Below are 18,080 nucleotides of genomic sequence, written 5' to 3' on the forward strand. Positions count from 1 at the left end.
AGAAACTACTACATCGAAATTTACCTAATCTCAATATAAAGGAGTTTATTTTTAACTAAACATGAAAAAGTAAAAAAAAAATATAGAAAGAAGAGAAAAAGAAAAACTTCATAGATCACTGAAAAATGTGAACCTCCACCGTTTTTATTCTTCTCATACTCAACTCCTTGAAGAAAAAGAACAAAAATAATATCATAGAGTCTATTGTTTGAGATATTAAGGCGCGACCCATGTTGCACTGGTAAGGATGGGATGACAAATTTTAGAGACTGGTTAGGGCTTTGGCATTCACACCCAACAGGATGACTTTAAGACATTAGCTTCCAGAAATTAGTTTCTAGAATATATTTAATATATTATAGAAATTAATTTTTGAGAAGAATAATGATTTTTTAAAATAAAAAACACAAAAAAGAAGTGCAAAAGCTATTTCCAAGGAATAAATATGGAATGAAACTTCTTGCACCTCCATATTTTTGCTTCTTGCGTCCATTACGTTATAGAAAATACAATCTATTATGTAATTTTACATTACCGATTGGACTTTTGGTATTGCAATGGAGTGCGGAAAACAAAGTATGGAGGTGCATGAAGTAATACTCATTAACATGTTAGGACAAATTGAAGATTGCATGACAGATGTGAGGGAGTGTTGCCTTGTTTTTCTTCATTTTTATTTTCTGTTTTTTTATGAACCTAAATGAGCCAATTTGAGCCCATAAACCTCTTTTAATTTTGTTTAATTTTTTTATTCGAAATGGGCTTAAGGCAACCCGAAAAGAAAATCAACAAAAAAAGTAAGAAAAAGACATTATGGTTATTGAGCTAGATTGGCCCAATGAAATAGTGATTTTTGTTTTGATTTCTTTTTTCCATTTTCCATTTTGTTTTCGGCTACAAACTGGTACTATATAGCATAAAATTGCAAGTCAATTACAACAAATATGCTCGATTTACCTTAAACATCTCCTATGGTTTTGGCTACAAACTAGTACTATAGCATAAAATTACAAGTCAATTACAACAAATATGCTGGAAAATGGCCAAAGCTTTTCTTATTTATTAATTAATTATATTCGCGTATTGATTTGAGCTACAGGTTCCCAAATTCTTGTTAGCCACATTCAAAACTAGATATTTTTTATATAGATATATTTATATATTTCTTATAGATTTGGGATTCTAATTAATTTGTATTATATATATTATATATGATTTAGTTATTATATGTAAAAGTATGAAAATTGTGATTACTACCTTTATGAATCACAAACCAGAAGTTGCCTTGCGCCTATACCATATTAGCTTATACACTAAAATATAAATCGTTTAATTATCTTATTGTTTAATTTTGATAAAATTTGACATGATCTTGATAATATGTAACGTGTGCACACATTGCGATTTGAGTTGGTCCATATGTGTATGTGTTGTGCTATGTAAATAGTGTTATGAATGTTATGATGATGTATATATGCACATGAGATGGAAGAAATGATATCATGTTAATGTGTTGTGATGTTAGGGTTGTGGCCTTAGTCTATGTGGAGACCACCATGTTCTTATAATTGTAAAAATCTCATAATTGTCTTATATGTCTCTTGTATCATATTATATGTGTTTTTGAGGGATATTGTTGAGCTAACTGTGGAGGACATAAATTAGTTGAAGTATGACTTTATCCTTGAGAGTTGTTCGGTTTGAAATTTTCATGTGACTCATGCTGATCCTATGAGTTAGAGTATCCTTCTAAGATAGAGTAAGCATGATGCATCGTCAACAATCTCATCATAGTAAGAGTGTGCTGTCATGTTTTCCATAGTGTGGAAATATGACAATTGCATATTCTTATGGGCTTATTTTAAGAGTGTTTTTATTGGTACCACATGCATATAGAGTCTTAAGTGGAATCTGCATCATAATGCATGTGTGTCTATGAGAACGTAAATGATTGTATGACTATGTACAAGTGTTTACAAGTGTGATAATACATTATTTTTAATTGTTTTAAATACTTACTATGTTATATATGATGAAATGTATTGTACTCCCTCATCTTTCGGTGTTGTTTGTGTTTGGGCTGATTGTCACTTACATGTGAGATTCAGTATGATGCTGAAAATGGTTCTTGAGGAGGATCTTAAATTTTAATTCAGAATTTGTTTATTTTATGTTTTCTTATGTGTTGTAATGTTATGATAGATTGTAACTTGTAACATTGAGACTAGACCTATATTTATTTTCTCTTTGAACTTATGTTTTTAATTGTAATAATTTAGTTATAGATTTTAAATCATCTCTGGGAGGGCCAATATGTTAAAATTATTAATATCTATATATGCGTTTACATATTAAAATTTTGTGATACCTTTAAACTTATAAAAATTGTTTTTTTTAATCTTAATAATTATATTCCACTTGCTTTATTTTTATAAATAAATTTTGTATGAGACAAAAATTAATGATCCAGATTTGTCCTTATAATTACAATTTTAAACATTAAATTTTAATTTTTTAAATCAAAATAATTTATTTAAAAAAACAACAAAATCATGGTTGAGACTTAAAAAATATATACAACAAAATCATGATTTATTGATGCTCTTCAACAAAAATTTGTTTCCATTGGAAAAGTATTTTTGGAATAACCAATAAATTTACCCACTTGATCATAAGTAAATAATACTATCGGTAGTGCGAATAGTAGCTCCCAAATCAATAGCAATGAACAGTCTAGATCATTACACATCATTTAAAATTGCTATGTCATGTGGTTTTAATAATAAAATAAAATATACGTATCATAAAATAGAAAGACAAAAAAAAATCGACAACACCATCACCGTCCTCTTCAGCCCTCCGGCGGCGTCACCGTTGTCCGAGAAAAGAACCCATAGCAGGAGCGAATGCTGGTAATTGCGTTCTCTCTCTTCTATTGTTTCGTGCTCCTTCTCTCTATTCTGGTCGTTGTCTCTCACCGTCGCCATCATTTGATTCTATTCTTGGTCTTACAAATATGTCTGAATTGGTAGTGCCCATTACCTATTTGTGAAAATGTCTGAGAGATACCTTGCTGCATTGAACTATGAAAATTGGGGGATTTGCGGGTCTTGTGAGCTTTATTTGCCTTCTAACTTTTAAAAGTTTGTTATGGACTTTGTGATTGATACCTTGGCTAAATGAAATGGATTGATTGATTCATGGTTATTGATTTTTCCTTATTATTATATGTTGTGGTGAAATGACTTGGTTCCTCGTGCATTGCTTAATAAGATTGTTTTGGCAATGATCCCATTCTTTTCTGTTTTTTTGTTTCAAGTCAGCAACTTTGACTTGATACAGGTTAGCAAATATGAGTGAAGAGTCTCATTCTAAAGTAGAGGCTATGGATCTCTTACGTCAGTTGGAGGATATCCTCGAATCCGATGCTCTAATGTAAGGTTTAATGATATCATGCAAGCAAACTCATATCATACGTGCCCTGATGGCTGCTTCAGAAACTTGTGAATTTTCTAGCATTCCCATTAATCAATATGCTGTCTTCTAATAGCTTTAACCTTTTCATCATGGATGCTTAATAGTAAGATTTTTAGTTTTTTTATAAAACTATTACTAATTTATTTAAGTAAATCTTGTAAACTTCACTTGTATCAAGTCTCTGGATGATATAAAATATTGCAAGATATAACCTTGATTGGTAGAATAACAACTTGTAAGCAATGTCTTGGTTAAGGTCAATCTTGATTCTTTGTTGCTTGATTTAACTATATTGTGTTCCCCCTTTTAATATGTTTTTCCTTATGCTTTTGGATTCAGTGATGAGCTGGGTTTTATTCATCCATCCCAATTTTCCTTGCTAAAGGAAGAATCGGACATTTCGTCTAATTTATCTGACGAAGCTATCCATCAATCAGCAGACAGGGTAGTAATCTCTGAGGAATCTTCCAAACAAAACAACCTATATTTTTGGAACAGAGATCATAAATTGGGAATTTCAACTCATGTTCTTCTACCATTATATAGAGCTGCTAAACATGCGTTTATGACTACATTTAAACAATACAGGATGTGTGACAATCAATCTGACAAAGATGGAATGTGTTTACCTGCTTTTTCTTCTTGTGATCATCTTGAAAGTATACTTATGAGACACAGCAAGTCTCTTCTGCTGCTAAGCTGTGATTTTATGACAGCTTGGAATTGCAGGTTCTTCTCTTATCTTTTAATAATTTTTTATACTTTTTTTTGCGGACATCTATTAGTCAAAATCATAAGTTGACAGATTTCAATAAATTGTTTTCAACTGCTGATGACAACATATTTATTTGATAGCATTTTCCTTGTGTTCAAATGTACAAATGATGCCATGTTCATTTAACTAAAAGGAAAATTTTACTGCACAGTTATAACTCATAATAACTGCGATACTGTATGTTACTAAATGTTACGTGCTAAAGAGTCAACAGAAGCATAAGCTTAGTGTTGCACAAAATGTTGCGATGCGTGAGGGAATGTATAAGGTAGGATTTGTGAGGAATGCATTAAAGAGAAAGTAGGGATAACATCCATTGAGGAAATTTGCTAGGAATTTGTTACCAACTTGAGATTCTCAAGTTTTTCTGTGCATGTTGCAGAAAGTTAATAGTGTCCAAGAAGAAGAAGCTCTCAATGTTTGTAGATGAACTTCTCCTGTCAGAACTTGTGCTCTCATATTCACCCAAAAGTGAACAAGCTTGGAATCATAGGTATTAAACGTGAAGCTTCTTATGGCTTTGTTCCCATCACTAAAAGGATAATTTTTTAGTATTATATAGATCTGAATGTTGAATTTTAATTGATCCTGAGGCTTTGGAATGTGAATTCCAATCTAACATATAGAAGTATTTTATTTAGGCGGTGGGTGATCAAATCAATCTCTGCAAACTGTTCAAATTTCAAAGAGATTTTGGGAAAAGAATCTGAGCTGGTGGAAAAAATAGCTGAGGTCTAATTTCAATACAGGAACATCATACTGTTTAAATTGGAAACATTTTATTTTATGTTTTTATGATTGATGGGCTTGCATACATGAGAGAAGGATAATTGTTTCTTTTATTAAACCTTTGTTCTGACCTTTACTCAATACAAGGATATATACAAGATTGTATTGTAACATTTGGCATGTGTATCATGTTACATTTTCTTGTTGGCACCTTTGATATTTCAATCCATTTTGTGTTGTAAATATGAAATAATCTCCAAAACATCTTCCTAAAGAAGTAAACAAAGATTGGAGGGGTGGGGGGACAAGAGATCCACTGATGTTTTTATTTTTTTAAAAGCTATCTGCTGATTATTTTAATTGATTTATATAATGCTTCACCTTTTTGTCATGGAGATTAGAGACTTCTTGTCAGATGAAATATCATTTTGAATGAAATATCCATTTATTCCTTTTATGAACCCTGTCATTTACAGAGTTCAAAAATGAATTATCGTGCGTGGAATCATCGTTGCTGGTTAATCTCATACATGACTAACAAACAGGTATTGATTCTATGATATATATTTTTATTTGTTGCTAGTGTAGGACGTGAGTTCTAGATCAAATTGCATGGTAGAATAATGAAATGCACTAGCAATTAGTCATGAAAGGTTGTACATGTAGTCTTAAACTCCCAAAAGATTATACACTGTAGTAGCAGTAGCATAGTTTTTTTCTCTTTTGGAAATGTCTTGTCACATGTGCTTATATGTAGTTTTACTTTAACCTGCTGTTGGAGCTAAGGGATATATTAACCCTATTATTCCATGTTTAGTTGGATAGAATGGGCCCATTCCCATGTTTGGTTAGCTCTTCTGACAGGGATTGGACATTCCAAAAACTAAAGCAATAGGTATTCCATAAAAAAAGTGATGTAATCCCTATTATGTTTCATCAAAATATGTATAAAAAATGGCCCATCTAGGTGGACCACTTGTTCCGTCCCAAAATCTTTTTGGGACCAAATTTTGTTTTCTTAAGCAGTTAATATTTGACTAAAAAAACATTATTTTTTATTGCATTTTTATTTTAAATATAGTATATCAAATATAAAAATGGAATGGAGTCAACAATTCAACATTCAATTACATTCCTACTCCCTCCCATTGCCATTCCTTAAAAAATCTTTTCATCTAATGAAATTACTTGTCATCGACTTAGTGAATTGTTCTCATGAAGCTTTACCTATTTAGGTTCTATACGAATTAAAGAAATCCAGAAGTTGGGCTGCACTGCATGTTGCTGATAATTGTTGTTTTCATTATCGCAGAGTAAGTTCTGATATACTTGCTTGAACCTGATGCTGAATGTTTATAATTTCCAAATTATAAACACTTTTTGAGTTTTGAGTAAGAAACCATAGTTTTGTATGTCCTTCGATGAGCTTAGTTTTCTGCAATCTTGACAATAATAGTTTCCATTACATTGCAGCGACTATTACTGAAATTTATGGAGAACCAAAATTCTGTTGAAGAAACTATATCTTGTGGTCATAATGCTGATATTGTCCAAGCCTTGAAGGTAATAATTGTACATGATCTGATAGACTTTTTATTTTCAGTCTGTCATACTATGTTTGGATTGATATAGAGGGATGGAATGAAGTAGAATGACATGAAAGGCCAATTGATAGTGGTTTGCTGCAGTTGGATTGCTGCTACTGAGATGTTGTAGTGGGCCAGTAGCATCATTTGATGCGATCTGCAATTTGAATCTCTAGCTTCAAAATAGGATGGATTGGAACCTGGTGGATTGTATTCCTTTCCCTTCCCTTGCATTTCCATCCAATACTTTTATTTTTCTTAACCTTCAATTTCAAAGAATGGTATATGGTGATTTTCTTCCATTTCATTTAATCACACCAATCATTACTCATTAGATATGAACGTATAGTCTCAATCTCTCATCTTAAGGGCTTAGGATTGTACCCAGACCTTTGATTGTTATCTAATTGTCATAAAAGTAGTGCATGTTGCAGGCTCTTATGGGGGCCTTTTGATTTTTGTATTCTCTTCCTATTGCTAGAAATGGTAGCAGAATGAGTGAATTAAGACATTAGAATTTATAATTGGCCTTTCAGGTTTCTAAGAGCCATGAGTTCCAAATGTTCAAGAAATTTGACACAAAGCATTAGAACTTTTTTAAAACAAACTCAGGAAACAATGTATGTGAGATATTAAACTTTTACAGACAATGACTGATTTGGTATTTTTTATTCTAAAATTCATCAATGCTTATCAAAAACTTAGTTGAAAAATGAAAGGCAAAATACAGTTAGAAAATAATGCTTGTAAAATTTGCAAACTAGTGAGTTGCTCCAAACAAGCAAAGCTCAATTTAAGCACCCTCCAAAATATGCTGAATTGCTGATACTGATCATGTTTTTGAATTTGAATAATTCTGTTATTGCTTACTTGCTTTACTACTTTAAACGATGATCTTGATAGTTGTAATCTATGTCAGAACTTGGTTTTGACAACACTTTATCATTGAAATATTCACTGTACTACATACTGAACAAAAAGATTGGGCAGCATGTGTTTCCTTCATAGAAATATAGAAGGGAAAAGCAAGAACTGGAGATTGACTAATGGAATTGGCATTGCTGTATCATCTTGACCTCTTATGGCTATTACTATCAGTACACAAATCTAGTTTTTAATAATGTGGCAATTCTGATTTGACAGGATGAACTTGATTGGAATGAAGCATTGATAAAACGTTATGTTGGAAGAGAGGTAGGTGACCTTTGTTATTAAGTTGTCGTTTCTTATTGGTCAATGGTCATCATCATTTGTCACTAAAGTGATTCCTGGATCAGCTGGAGCTTCATAAAAAATCTCTTCATTCGTTATTTACAGGATTTTTGGATTCTTGAAATCTGAGAATATCATTTTCTTGTCTTGTAACATCAAATTGTCATCTTTTAGTTATTTATGGTGCCTGAATGCAAGTGGCTATTCTACTTCAGTAGTTTTCTTACCAGTTTAGACATTCAACATCACTCCTTTTTAACAGGCTCTATGGCTTCATCGTCGCTTTCTTTCCATGTGTTGGATAAATAATTTTCTACTTGATTCTGGTGATGCATCCTACCATTCCAAGGAGGCAATCAGCATGCATCATGACTTTGGCACCTTTCTGCGGAATGAATTATGTCTTCTCCACTCCTCAACTTTTGTTGATGATGATTTTGTGGATGTCCAAGCACAAGCTGTATATTCTGCTAGTTACATACTGTGGTTAAAAGTGGTATGTGGATTAGTTTTCCTTAGACTATTATATTTAAAGACTGATTAGCTGAACTGCTTTCTCGGGTGTCTTACATGTATTGTGTGCATCAGCAAGTTCCTAAGTCTCTGGAGAATAAGCTCCTTCAGAAGATAAAAGATGTTGATCTGAAGATCTTGCTGGATAAATCATGCCCAGAGAGATCCTCACTGTTTAATTACTTTATGAACTAGATGGAAGCATATGAGCTATGTGGGATGGAGAGATCCTCTGATGTGCACTCTTCTCTTTAGAGGGTTAAGTGCCAAATTGTTATAACTCCACACATTGTATTTGAAAGAAAAAAAACATCCATAGAAAGTTGTTTTCATAGGAAGTGTTTTTTGTGTTTCTTATGAAACTATTTCCAGTAACAAGGTTAGTTCAAGGTCATATTTCATTCATTATGTGTGATTAAACTCGCCTACAACAACTCAACTGCACCTCAGATACTCAAGTCCAGCTTGAATAAAAAAAAAAAGATACTCAAGGCAAAGACTCCTATATGTGTAAGGGTAAAAGAGGGATTATGCAGGCTATAAGTAACTCACATACCTGGCAACAAGTGTGGGAAGCATGGTGGTAAAGTTAGAGGCTGCATGGGATATAAAGGAAAAGGTCGGGGATAGAGAGACAATCATTTGGGTAGTTTTGGGTGGTTGTTACCACAGGGCAGAGAAGTTTTCCTTCTCTGAATTCTTTCTTTCATTATCAGAAAATCAAGTTCCTATCACAAACAGTTAAGGTTTCGTAGAAGAGTTAAAATGTATTAACTACTACTGATAAATTTTGGGTTAGCTGTAAATCTCTGAAATTGAGCTGATCTCATGTCATGAAACAGAAAATTTGACCATTTTACGGCTGAGGGAAAAGAACATGACATCCATTTATTTGTTTATTACTTCAATGTCCTGTTCAGAAGTTTTTCCATACACATTTTCTTGCAACACTAAGAAAAGTTTACAAATAAAATATTTTACTTTCCCAATAGAGGTGTAAATAACATTATTGTAACACAATAGGTACAATTTTCCCAAAGAAGAAAGACAAAATGGAAAAGAGCAAACAAGTGAACAACAACCAATGATTTGAATGAAAAGTACAAGAAAATTCAGCAGATACATTGTTGAAGTAAAACCTGTAGTCTGACACGAGACAAAGCCATAGTACAAGAAATTTAAAGAGTTACATGACATCATAATGATGATAGATAGCAGTCATAAAGTCTTAAACAGTGTAGTGTCCGTTCATGGCATCAATGTCCAGACCCCTTAGCTTGGCAAATGATTCCACTCTACCTTTCAGAGTGTGAAGCTCTCTCAACCTGCATCTCAAGGAAGAAAAATAACGATTAGGGGGAAAAGAAAAATCATGGAAAGGTAAAATAAAACCATGAAACATTTCGAAGATGATCAAAGACACTGACCTTGCTATCTCTGCACGCCTCCTAGCCTCTTCTGCCAATGTATTAATTTCTCTGAAGGTGTGCTTGTCTGTAAACCCTTTTGACTCAGCAGATTGGAGGCCATGTAAGGTTCTCTGCTCGGTTGCCCATGCAGCCTCACGAGCTTCTTTACCAAAGTCATTTTTGTTGATGAATGCAGTCTGTTAATTTGCACCAACAAGAAGTCATATAACTATATAAATACACTAAGCATTGTGAGTCTTAGAGATTGATAAGTCTATAAAAAACCATCTGGCATACTTCTCAAGTTTTGAACCTATTTCTTGTTGGACATAAGTTCATTTATTCTCTACATAAATTTTTGCTGAAGTTTTATCACAGGATCTGCCATAGTACTCACCCTTTGGTTTATCACTGTATTCCAAGCCCTTCCACTTAATGCGTAACGAACAGCAAACTTTAAAGGATCTAGAAATAGATAAGTTATAGTATTGTATAACCAAATGACTCCTGTCCAGCCCCAACCAATACTTTTGATCCCAGCAAGTTGCCAGGTGACAGTGGCAGATACAACTGTTGCAATCTGTTGAGAGCATAGTGAAATGAAACAGTGAAGCTTCCCGCTGAGAAAGTTCAAAAGGTTTTAGAGGTCAGAATAATTAATGCAGGAAGGTTGAGAAAACCATGTACCGCTTGAGCAATGATGAAGGCAGTGACAAGCAAAAGACCAGGTCTTTCTGTGTAGGACCAACCCCTTGAGCGTGTCACGAAAATTAAGGCTTGACTAATTGTACTGACTTGAAGATAGACAGCAGATCCCAACATTCTTTTGGTTGGATCTTTTATATCAGCATCTGGATTATAGGAAAAGTGTTTCACACCAAAATGGTCCTGGGGCAGAATACTTCATTATCATCTCATTGCATGAATGAATAACAAAGTAATGGACAACTGGAAAGAAGATACTTACAGGAAAGAAGTTTGTTTCAACAACTATATAGAAGAAGATCACAGTCATTAGAGCTAGATAGCTGCCAAGAACAATCCCAGTTGTAAAAATTTCACTAAGCTTCCAACTATCAGGAAGTGGAGAAGGCTTAACCCTATCTTTAGATATTGTCATGATGGTACCTACAAGGATGCTAACAAGTCAGGGGACAAGAAATAAAGAATTTCAGGTAATGACCATCAAATTATAATGAGACTTTAGATTAAGATACTAGAAGTAGCTAATATTACCATCATTGAGAATGGCAATGACAAGAACCATAAAGGGAGGAAAGTCAAATTTCCAAAAGCTGTTCAGTAACATGAAACCAAGCTGAAATGATAAAACAAAAAAAAAACTGAAAATGAGAAGAAGGTTGATGATCAGGTTCATTCTTATTGGGAAGAATCCAAGTTTCACATCGACTAAAAATAAAACCAAGTTAGAATATATAAGTGAGGGGCTACTCTCACCCCTGGAGTTAGCTTTTGGGGTTGAGTTAGGCCTAAACTCACATTCTAAGAATTCTGAATATATTCTTTATGTACAAAAAGCTTACCACAATACGAATAGTGATAGATATAGCATATATCTGCAAAGGAAAAGGAATAAAAATCATTATTTGTTGTCACACTAAGGTAGTATTTCATTTTCATATGTTGATATTTGAGGGATTACTGTGTAATTTTTCATTCTCTGGAAAATAGCACGGCTAGTTAAAACTGCACTTATGATCACACTCAACCCAGGTTCTGTTAGGACTATGTCAGAAGCACTTCTGGCAGCATCTGTAGCATCTGCTACAGCAATACCTATGTCTGCTATCTTTAGGGCAGGGGCATCATTCACCCCATCACCAGTCATCCCACAAATGTGCTTTCTAGCTTGTAACCTCTTCACAATCTCATACTTGTGCTCTGAGGGGAAATACATATTATCAGAAATTGAACAACAAATTATATTAGAGCTCCCTTTTGATCACTGCTTTCTTGGCTTACCGGGAAAAACTCCAGCAAAACCATCAGCATTCTCAATGAGATCATCAACTGCGACAGCACCCAATCCATCTTTATTTTCACCAAGCAGTGATGAAGAAGGATACATGTTAGTTCCCATCCCTAGACGCCTTCCTGTTTCCTTACCTATTGCAAGTTGATCACCTGAAATGTTTTTTGTTGCATCATAACATGAGCATCTCTGATCATAGTCTTCTTATGCACACTAGAATTATATCAGTGACACAAAGAACACAAGGACAATTCTATTATAGAGGTAGAATCTCTCACTACTAGACAGAAACTATCAGAAACTTTTTCCTGTGTTCACTGTAATACCCAATCAGATAGGTTTCACTTTAGAATTAGAAAATTTCAACGTGTTGGAAAGGTAGCTAGATGTCATGTTAAGCCACCAATTTTAATTTGATTCTTTTAAAGGCACTTCATTGTTTTGTAAGAATAGTCTAAATAACAGAAATTAAAAAATTAATGAAATCAAGGTTGTCAATTATCTATCAGTGTGGAAACAATTAGGATTATTCTAACAGTCCTTCTATGCACGGATAAAATTTCTTTAAATGAAAACTAACACTAAGAAGAATACTGAACAGTAGTAATACAAGAATAAGGTTTGAAAATAGATGGTGACAATTATAATGTTTTTTCCACTCAACACAAATTATGAATTCACTTGAATCATGCTTAGGTTTTTGTCTAATTGTCTTGAACTGGTTTTTTTTCACAGAGAAACATTTCCACAAGAAAATTCATATTGTAAATGCAACCAAGATATTTGCAATTGCAATATTCTTAAACGAACATCAAGTAATGGTGACACATACCAGTGATCATTTTTACACTCACGCCAAGATCAAGAGCTCTTCTAATTGTTTCTGCACTATCATGGCGAGGAGGATCAAAAAGAGGGAGAAGGCCAACAAACTCCCATGGTCCTCCTGGACTGTCTTTAGTTCCCTCAGGTACTTCCTAAATTGAGAAATTTTTCATTGCTATAAAAAATGTACACTGGTATATTAATGAGATGATGGAGAACTCATAGGACATGAACCTGGCGGGCAACTGCAAGAGAACGAAGTCCACGTTCTGCAAACTTGTCAATAATTGCATGAACCCTCTGTTGGATTTCTGATTTGTTATGTGCAAGATTGAGAATCTACACAGTAGAAGAGTTAAATAATGATCAAACAAATGTTACTCTAGTAGGTAGTATGGTTCTTTAGAGTTATAATGGATTATGTTCTACCTGCTCTGGTGCACCTTTGCTAACCCTGTGCATTTTACCAGCAGCATCAAGGTATGTAAGTGCAGTTCTTTTATCAGTTGGATTGAATGGAAGGAAGTGAACTTCTTTTATTCCAGCTCGTGCCTTGCAAAATTTAATGAACATTAGTAGACCAACCTAATTTCAACTAAAGAAGATGGTGGAAACTTGCTTTGCTGAATGCTACAATTTGAATGATGAAAATTTCTTGTCTGTTAATGTATGATACTATTAATAAAGCTATCATCTATATTTTTTTTTACAAAAATCTGGAATTCACTGCAAAATGAGATGGCAAAGGCCTTCAGTGTTGTTAATCTAATAAGGCATCATTGAACTTGTACCTCCTTTGGGTCTGCCAACATTGAAACTATAGCACAATCAATTGCGTCTTGGTTCTCTAGCCTTGATGCTCTTGCAGCCATAAGTACAACCATATCATTATCAACCCCTTTAGCAAAAACCTGCCAGATATTGATAATTGTTGGGAGAAAGAAAGTTAGCATTTGAGAATATGGATCCATATATAGACAAATACATAAACACCATCACTCATATTTATTTATATCTATTTATATATGCAGAATTTAAAGGTTCCATGTATGAAAGGGATTTTTTTCAGTGCTTTATGATAAATTGTAAATTGATTGTCAATTATTAGCATTGCTCATCATTTCCCATAATATGTTTCTTTAAGAAATTGAGTACTCTAGTTTCAGAAGTGAAATGTAATGTTTGTGCTTGAAGGAATCTCCCATGTCATGTACAATACATGACACTGAACATTATGATATACCGGTTTACATACATTTAGCATATATGAAATTTATATCAAATAAATTGTTATGCTCAGTTTTAGCAGGAACTAAGAGTAAAATTAAGACCTCAATGATATTCTTGTCCACTGAAAGCTTGTTAAGAGTTAATGTGCCTGTTTTGTCACTACATAACACATCCATTCCAGCCATCTCTTCAATGGCAGTCATTCTCTTTGTTATGGCACCCTGCAAAGAATACATCCAACATAGCCATTAGCTCAACTGCACAAAGATATCAAAAGCATAAAAATACTAAATTCTTATGGTCTTATAAAAGCCACTAAAATGTTTGAATCACTGTACTAAGTGTTGCATCACAAACCTGTTGAGCCAACTTGTGTGAACCAATAGCCATTGTAACAGAAAGGACAGTTGGCATTGCAATAGGGATGCCACCAATTAATAGCACAAGCAGGTTATCAACACCATTTCGGTATTTCTTTTTATGGATTCCATATATCACAATGATTTCAAAAATCATACCAACAGCAATTGAACAGATGCAGAAATTCCCAATAGATGTTAGAACCTGTAACAATTATGTGATGTCACTGAGCATTATCCTGACAATATTTCACATGGAGATGACTGTACTCGAGACAAAAAACATTCACTCGCACAACATTAAGGACACTACAAGTCCTATATATGAACCTTTTGAAAATGTCCAACATGGGTTGTGTTTTCCACAAGATGAGCTGCCTTTCCAAAAAAGGTGTGAACTCCAGTTGCAATAACTACTGCCTCAATTTCTCCTTGCTTGCAAGTTGAACCGGAATATACTCCATCTCCAGGATGTTTGGAGACAGGAAGTGACTCTCCAGTAAGAGCAGACTGAAACACACAGAAACATATATCTCAATGCAAGAGGTTCATGTATGAGATGATATGATAATGAACCATAGTATTAGTTAGGATGTCACATGTCATCTATCTATGTGTCAACATCAACAACAACAACAAAAGCCTTTTTCTATTAGGTGATTAGGTGAGATTGGTTGCATGGATCACAGCCATTCGGCTCAGTTAAAGACCGGATTTTGGAGATATTAATTAGCATGTGATCTTTCTTAACGACTTCCCTCATCTATCTATGCATCAAATGATTAATTTCTTATTCATCTAAAATTGATATTTCCCTTTTCTTAAGGAATATCAGGACCAGCTCCGAAGGTTCCTATGTAGTTCACATCTCCTTTTGGTTTATCTTAGTTGATATGGAGCAACCTCAGCCATCAACAGCCAATTTTACCTGATCAATCTTCAAAGGATCACCTTCAAGGAGGCGTGCATCAGCAGGAATGATGTCACCAAGCTTGATGCTAATTATGTCTCCTGGAACCAACACTGAAGCGTCTTCTTCACTCCATTTTCCATCGCGAAGTACCTGTACATGTAAATTAGATTAGATGTCAAAGGAAATGGAAACAAGACAGTATAACAAAGTCGTTGGAAATCTGAAAGGAAAACAAAAACATGCAATAGTGATGTTGGAAGCCACTGTTAAATCAGTTAAGAGGGGAATAACCTTTGCTTTGGGAGCTAATCTGGCCATAAGGGCAGCAGCTGCATTGCCAGCATTGTTTTCTTCTATGAAACTGATGGTGGAGTTTATAAGTAGCAAAAGAACTATGCCAACAAAATCTTGATAATCTCCACCTTCGCCCTGCAGAATTAAGGAGCTATTATATTGAATTTCATGGATAATGGATTGTAAATTGTAACCACCACGTTCTCAGACAGTAAAAATTGACTGATTGATAATGAAACTTGACATTTAAATTTAAACCTATGGCAATATCTAGAATTCTTACCACCAAAAACTTAATTTGTATTCCACAATCCTTTGTAAAATTAATAATATTTGTAATTTCCAAGTTAAAGGTAAAGAAAGGAATAGAATGAAAATAGTTCCATATTTTCTACCTGGAAAAGTGTAAACATAAAATTTGTCCTTATAATTATATTATTGGTCATTTTATTCTTTGAAATTACAAAATAAAACATTTAGTCCCTGAAATTGGCAACTTTTAGTCTCTCACATAATTAATTCTAGACTTTGGCAATTATTAGTCAATTTGATTCTTGACTTTACTAAGCATTAGTCAGTTTGGTCCTTAATGTCAGAGACCAAATTGGCTAATTGATTCGATAATGTTAAAGGGACAAATGTACTAGAGTTGCCAATGTCATTAACCAAATTGATTGAAAATTACCAAAGATTAACTATATTTGTTTTTTTTTTAATATCAAGGATCAAATCAATTGAAGGATGTCAAATTATTGTTTTGTTTCATTAAATAAACTTTGTAAAACCATGGAAAAAATTAAAAACTCAAAGAATGGTGAAGATTTACCCCTCCATGTGCCATGCCTATGGCCATGAGAGCGGCAGCTTCCATAACCCATGACAGAGGATTCCACATAAAGCCCAAAAACTTCAGTATCTTACTTTCCTGTACAAGCATTAAAGTATAGAAGCTATCCATGAGAAACTTAAGCAACAATTTAGAGAGAAAATAATAAACTAAAAGCATTAGAATTTGACTTTTAACCTTTTTTTCTTCAAGCTTATTGTATCCAAACAAGTCAAGCCTCTGTTGTACTTGCTCAGAGCTTAAACCTTCTCTTGTGCATTTGAGATTATCAAAAACTTCCTCAAGAGGAATGTTCTCCTACATAGCACGAATTCCAAGTTAACAAATGTCTAATACTGATAGTGTTTTTCATCTCCTATGTCCTAATAAATATCATAGAAGTAAATTAAAAAAAAAATCGTCCTACTTTTCCATTTCTTCATATTTTGGGTTTGAACTTGAAAAATACATAAAAATGACACATAATACAACCACAAAAGTCTTATCTCATCTGGTGAAGTTGGATACATGAATCATACATGGACTTGGTTAAAGACCAAATCCTTAAAAATATTATTCATCATGAGATTCCTTTTAATATCTTTCTCTAAAGTTCTTCTCGGTCTTCCTCCTCCTTTTCACATAACAAAAAACTATGCAATCTACTCTTCTCATCTGTGCTTTCATGTAGATAGATTATTTTCTTTTCCAAGTTAGCAACAAGAAATTCAAACACTATTTTTCTAACAAGAGCAAAATAACTTCTGAGTAATTTCCCAACTGATTAATCAACAAAATTCGAAATTGAAGTAATCATTGAGAATTTGCATGTAAGAAACTAGAATATGTTTTCAGCTCCAAATGGAGGAGGAATAAATAAATTCTAGATTGACAGACTATGCCAAAAATAAATAAAACTCAGGACATTTTAATTTTCAATTATTTGTTTCACATACCAGATCAACAGCTTCCTTTACAATAGCCTCAAGTTCCACGGACCCCTCTCCCATTTTCTGAAATTGCTTAATCTTCTACTGTCTTCCCAGCAAAACAATATACACTTTGGAGCTGAGTCACAATTAGAATCGTTTAAATGTAGAATGATGAACTATAGCAACAAAATATAAGATGTGCCAATGCCCCAAAACAAATTGTAGTTAAGATAACAAAACAATTTCTGAAACTAAAGATAGAGATACAAATTTACAACTTTCCTAGTTCACATGGTGATTCCTAAACCATCGGATGATGTGTATGAACCCAAAAGACTTTATGCAATGTATAACTAAAATTTTGGTTCTATGTGACCCCCCATCAAAGTTGTGAGCATTACCAGAAATTACCTCTCAGAGAGGTCTGATAATCTCTCCAAATCCTCAAAACACTCTTTCAAACTCAATTGGAAGGTATGAGATTGCAAGAATGACACAAATATATGTATACATACATAGAAAGAGAGAGAAATTGCACCAATGTGCTTAGAATAACAAGAATGACAAAAACTAGAAAAATATAATGTTACAAAAAGTGGCATATGTGCATGAAAGACTCCGCCGGCCAGCTTCTATACTTGTATTATACAAAGCTAGTTACATTCAAACATTAACTATTTTTGCCGCCATGTTAATTTATTTACCCTTGAATCCAAAGTTCAATATATATCATGCAAGTGAAATAAAATATTGATTCAACCGTACATCTTATTCTGCCATATGTACTTTATGAGTGACATATTTTTATATATCAAGTAAAATACCATTTGATCCAATCACACCAAACATTGACCGGCTTTTATTGAATTGAAGTGTTTCATCATCATGTTCTAGCAAAGAAACTCTATAAAGAACAAAATGCTGTGCCAGCAACGATTAAACCAGCTCCTAATATACACAAGATATTGCAAATAATAATAGTGTTACAACATGTAAAATTTCATTGT

The 18,080-nt window shown here is 33.5% G+C and overlaps 2 protein-coding genes across 4 annotated transcripts; one reads left to right on the forward strand and one right to left on the reverse strand.

The window, feature by feature from the left end:
* The first annotated feature begins 2,811 nt into the window (after nt 1-2,811).
* Nucleotides 2,812-12,531, forward strand: LOC114418763 (protein prenyltransferase alpha subunit repeat-containing protein 1-B-like). Of its 3 annotated transcripts, none has more exons than XM_028384267.1 (11): nt 2,812-2,912; nt 3,320-3,435; nt 3,817-4,206; nt 4,635-4,745; nt 4,894-4,984; nt 5,458-5,526; nt 6,217-6,294; nt 6,455-6,544; nt 7,711-7,761; nt 8,042-8,275; nt 12,430-12,531. In XM_028384267.1, the coding sequence occupies exons 2-11, from the start codon at nt 3,353-3,355 to the stop codon at nt 12,460-12,462; spliced, it is 1,230 nt and encodes a 409-aa protein (XP_028240068.1). In that variant the 5' UTR covers nt 2,812-2,912; nt 3,320-3,352; the 3' UTR covers nt 12,463-12,531. The 3 variants fall into 3 exon arrangements, with proteins under 3 accessions (XP_028240068.1, XP_028240066.1, XP_028240067.1); XM_028384265.1 differs by lacking the exon at nt 12,430-12,531 and adding an exon at nt 8,368-9,191; XM_028384266.1 differs by lacking the exon at nt 12,430-12,531 and adding an exon at nt 8,368-9,191 and having other exon boundaries at nt 3,324-3,435.
* On the reverse strand, nt 9,284-17,151 carry LOC114418762 (plasma membrane ATPase 1-like). Its single transcript, XM_028384263.1, has 21 exons — nt 17,098-17,151; nt 16,340-16,459; nt 16,142-16,240; nt 15,313-15,450; nt 15,037-15,171; nt 14,439-14,618; nt 14,107-14,313; nt 13,851-13,970; nt 13,311-13,430; nt 12,949-13,071; nt 12,754-12,858; nt 12,527-12,671; nt 11,685-11,846; nt 11,365-11,603; nt 11,246-11,278; nt 10,938-11,019; nt 10,669-10,829; nt 10,389-10,589; nt 10,099-10,281; nt 9,720-9,898; nt 9,284-9,617 (listed from the first exon to the last, which is right to left on the reverse strand). The coding sequence occupies exons 1-21, from the start codon at nt 17,149-17,151 to the stop codon at nt 9,521-9,523; spliced, it is 2,883 nt and encodes a 960-aa protein (XP_028240064.1). The 3' UTR covers nt 9,284-9,520.
* Between the last annotated feature and the right edge of the window lie 929 nt (nt 17,152-18,080).

The sequence above is a fragment of the Glycine soja genome, chromosome 7, assembly GCF_004193775.1.
Source record: "Glycine soja cultivar W05 chromosome 7, ASM419377v2, whole genome shotgun sequence".
Lineage (NCBI taxonomy): Eukaryota > Viridiplantae > Streptophyta > Magnoliopsida > Fabales > Fabaceae > Glycine > Glycine soja.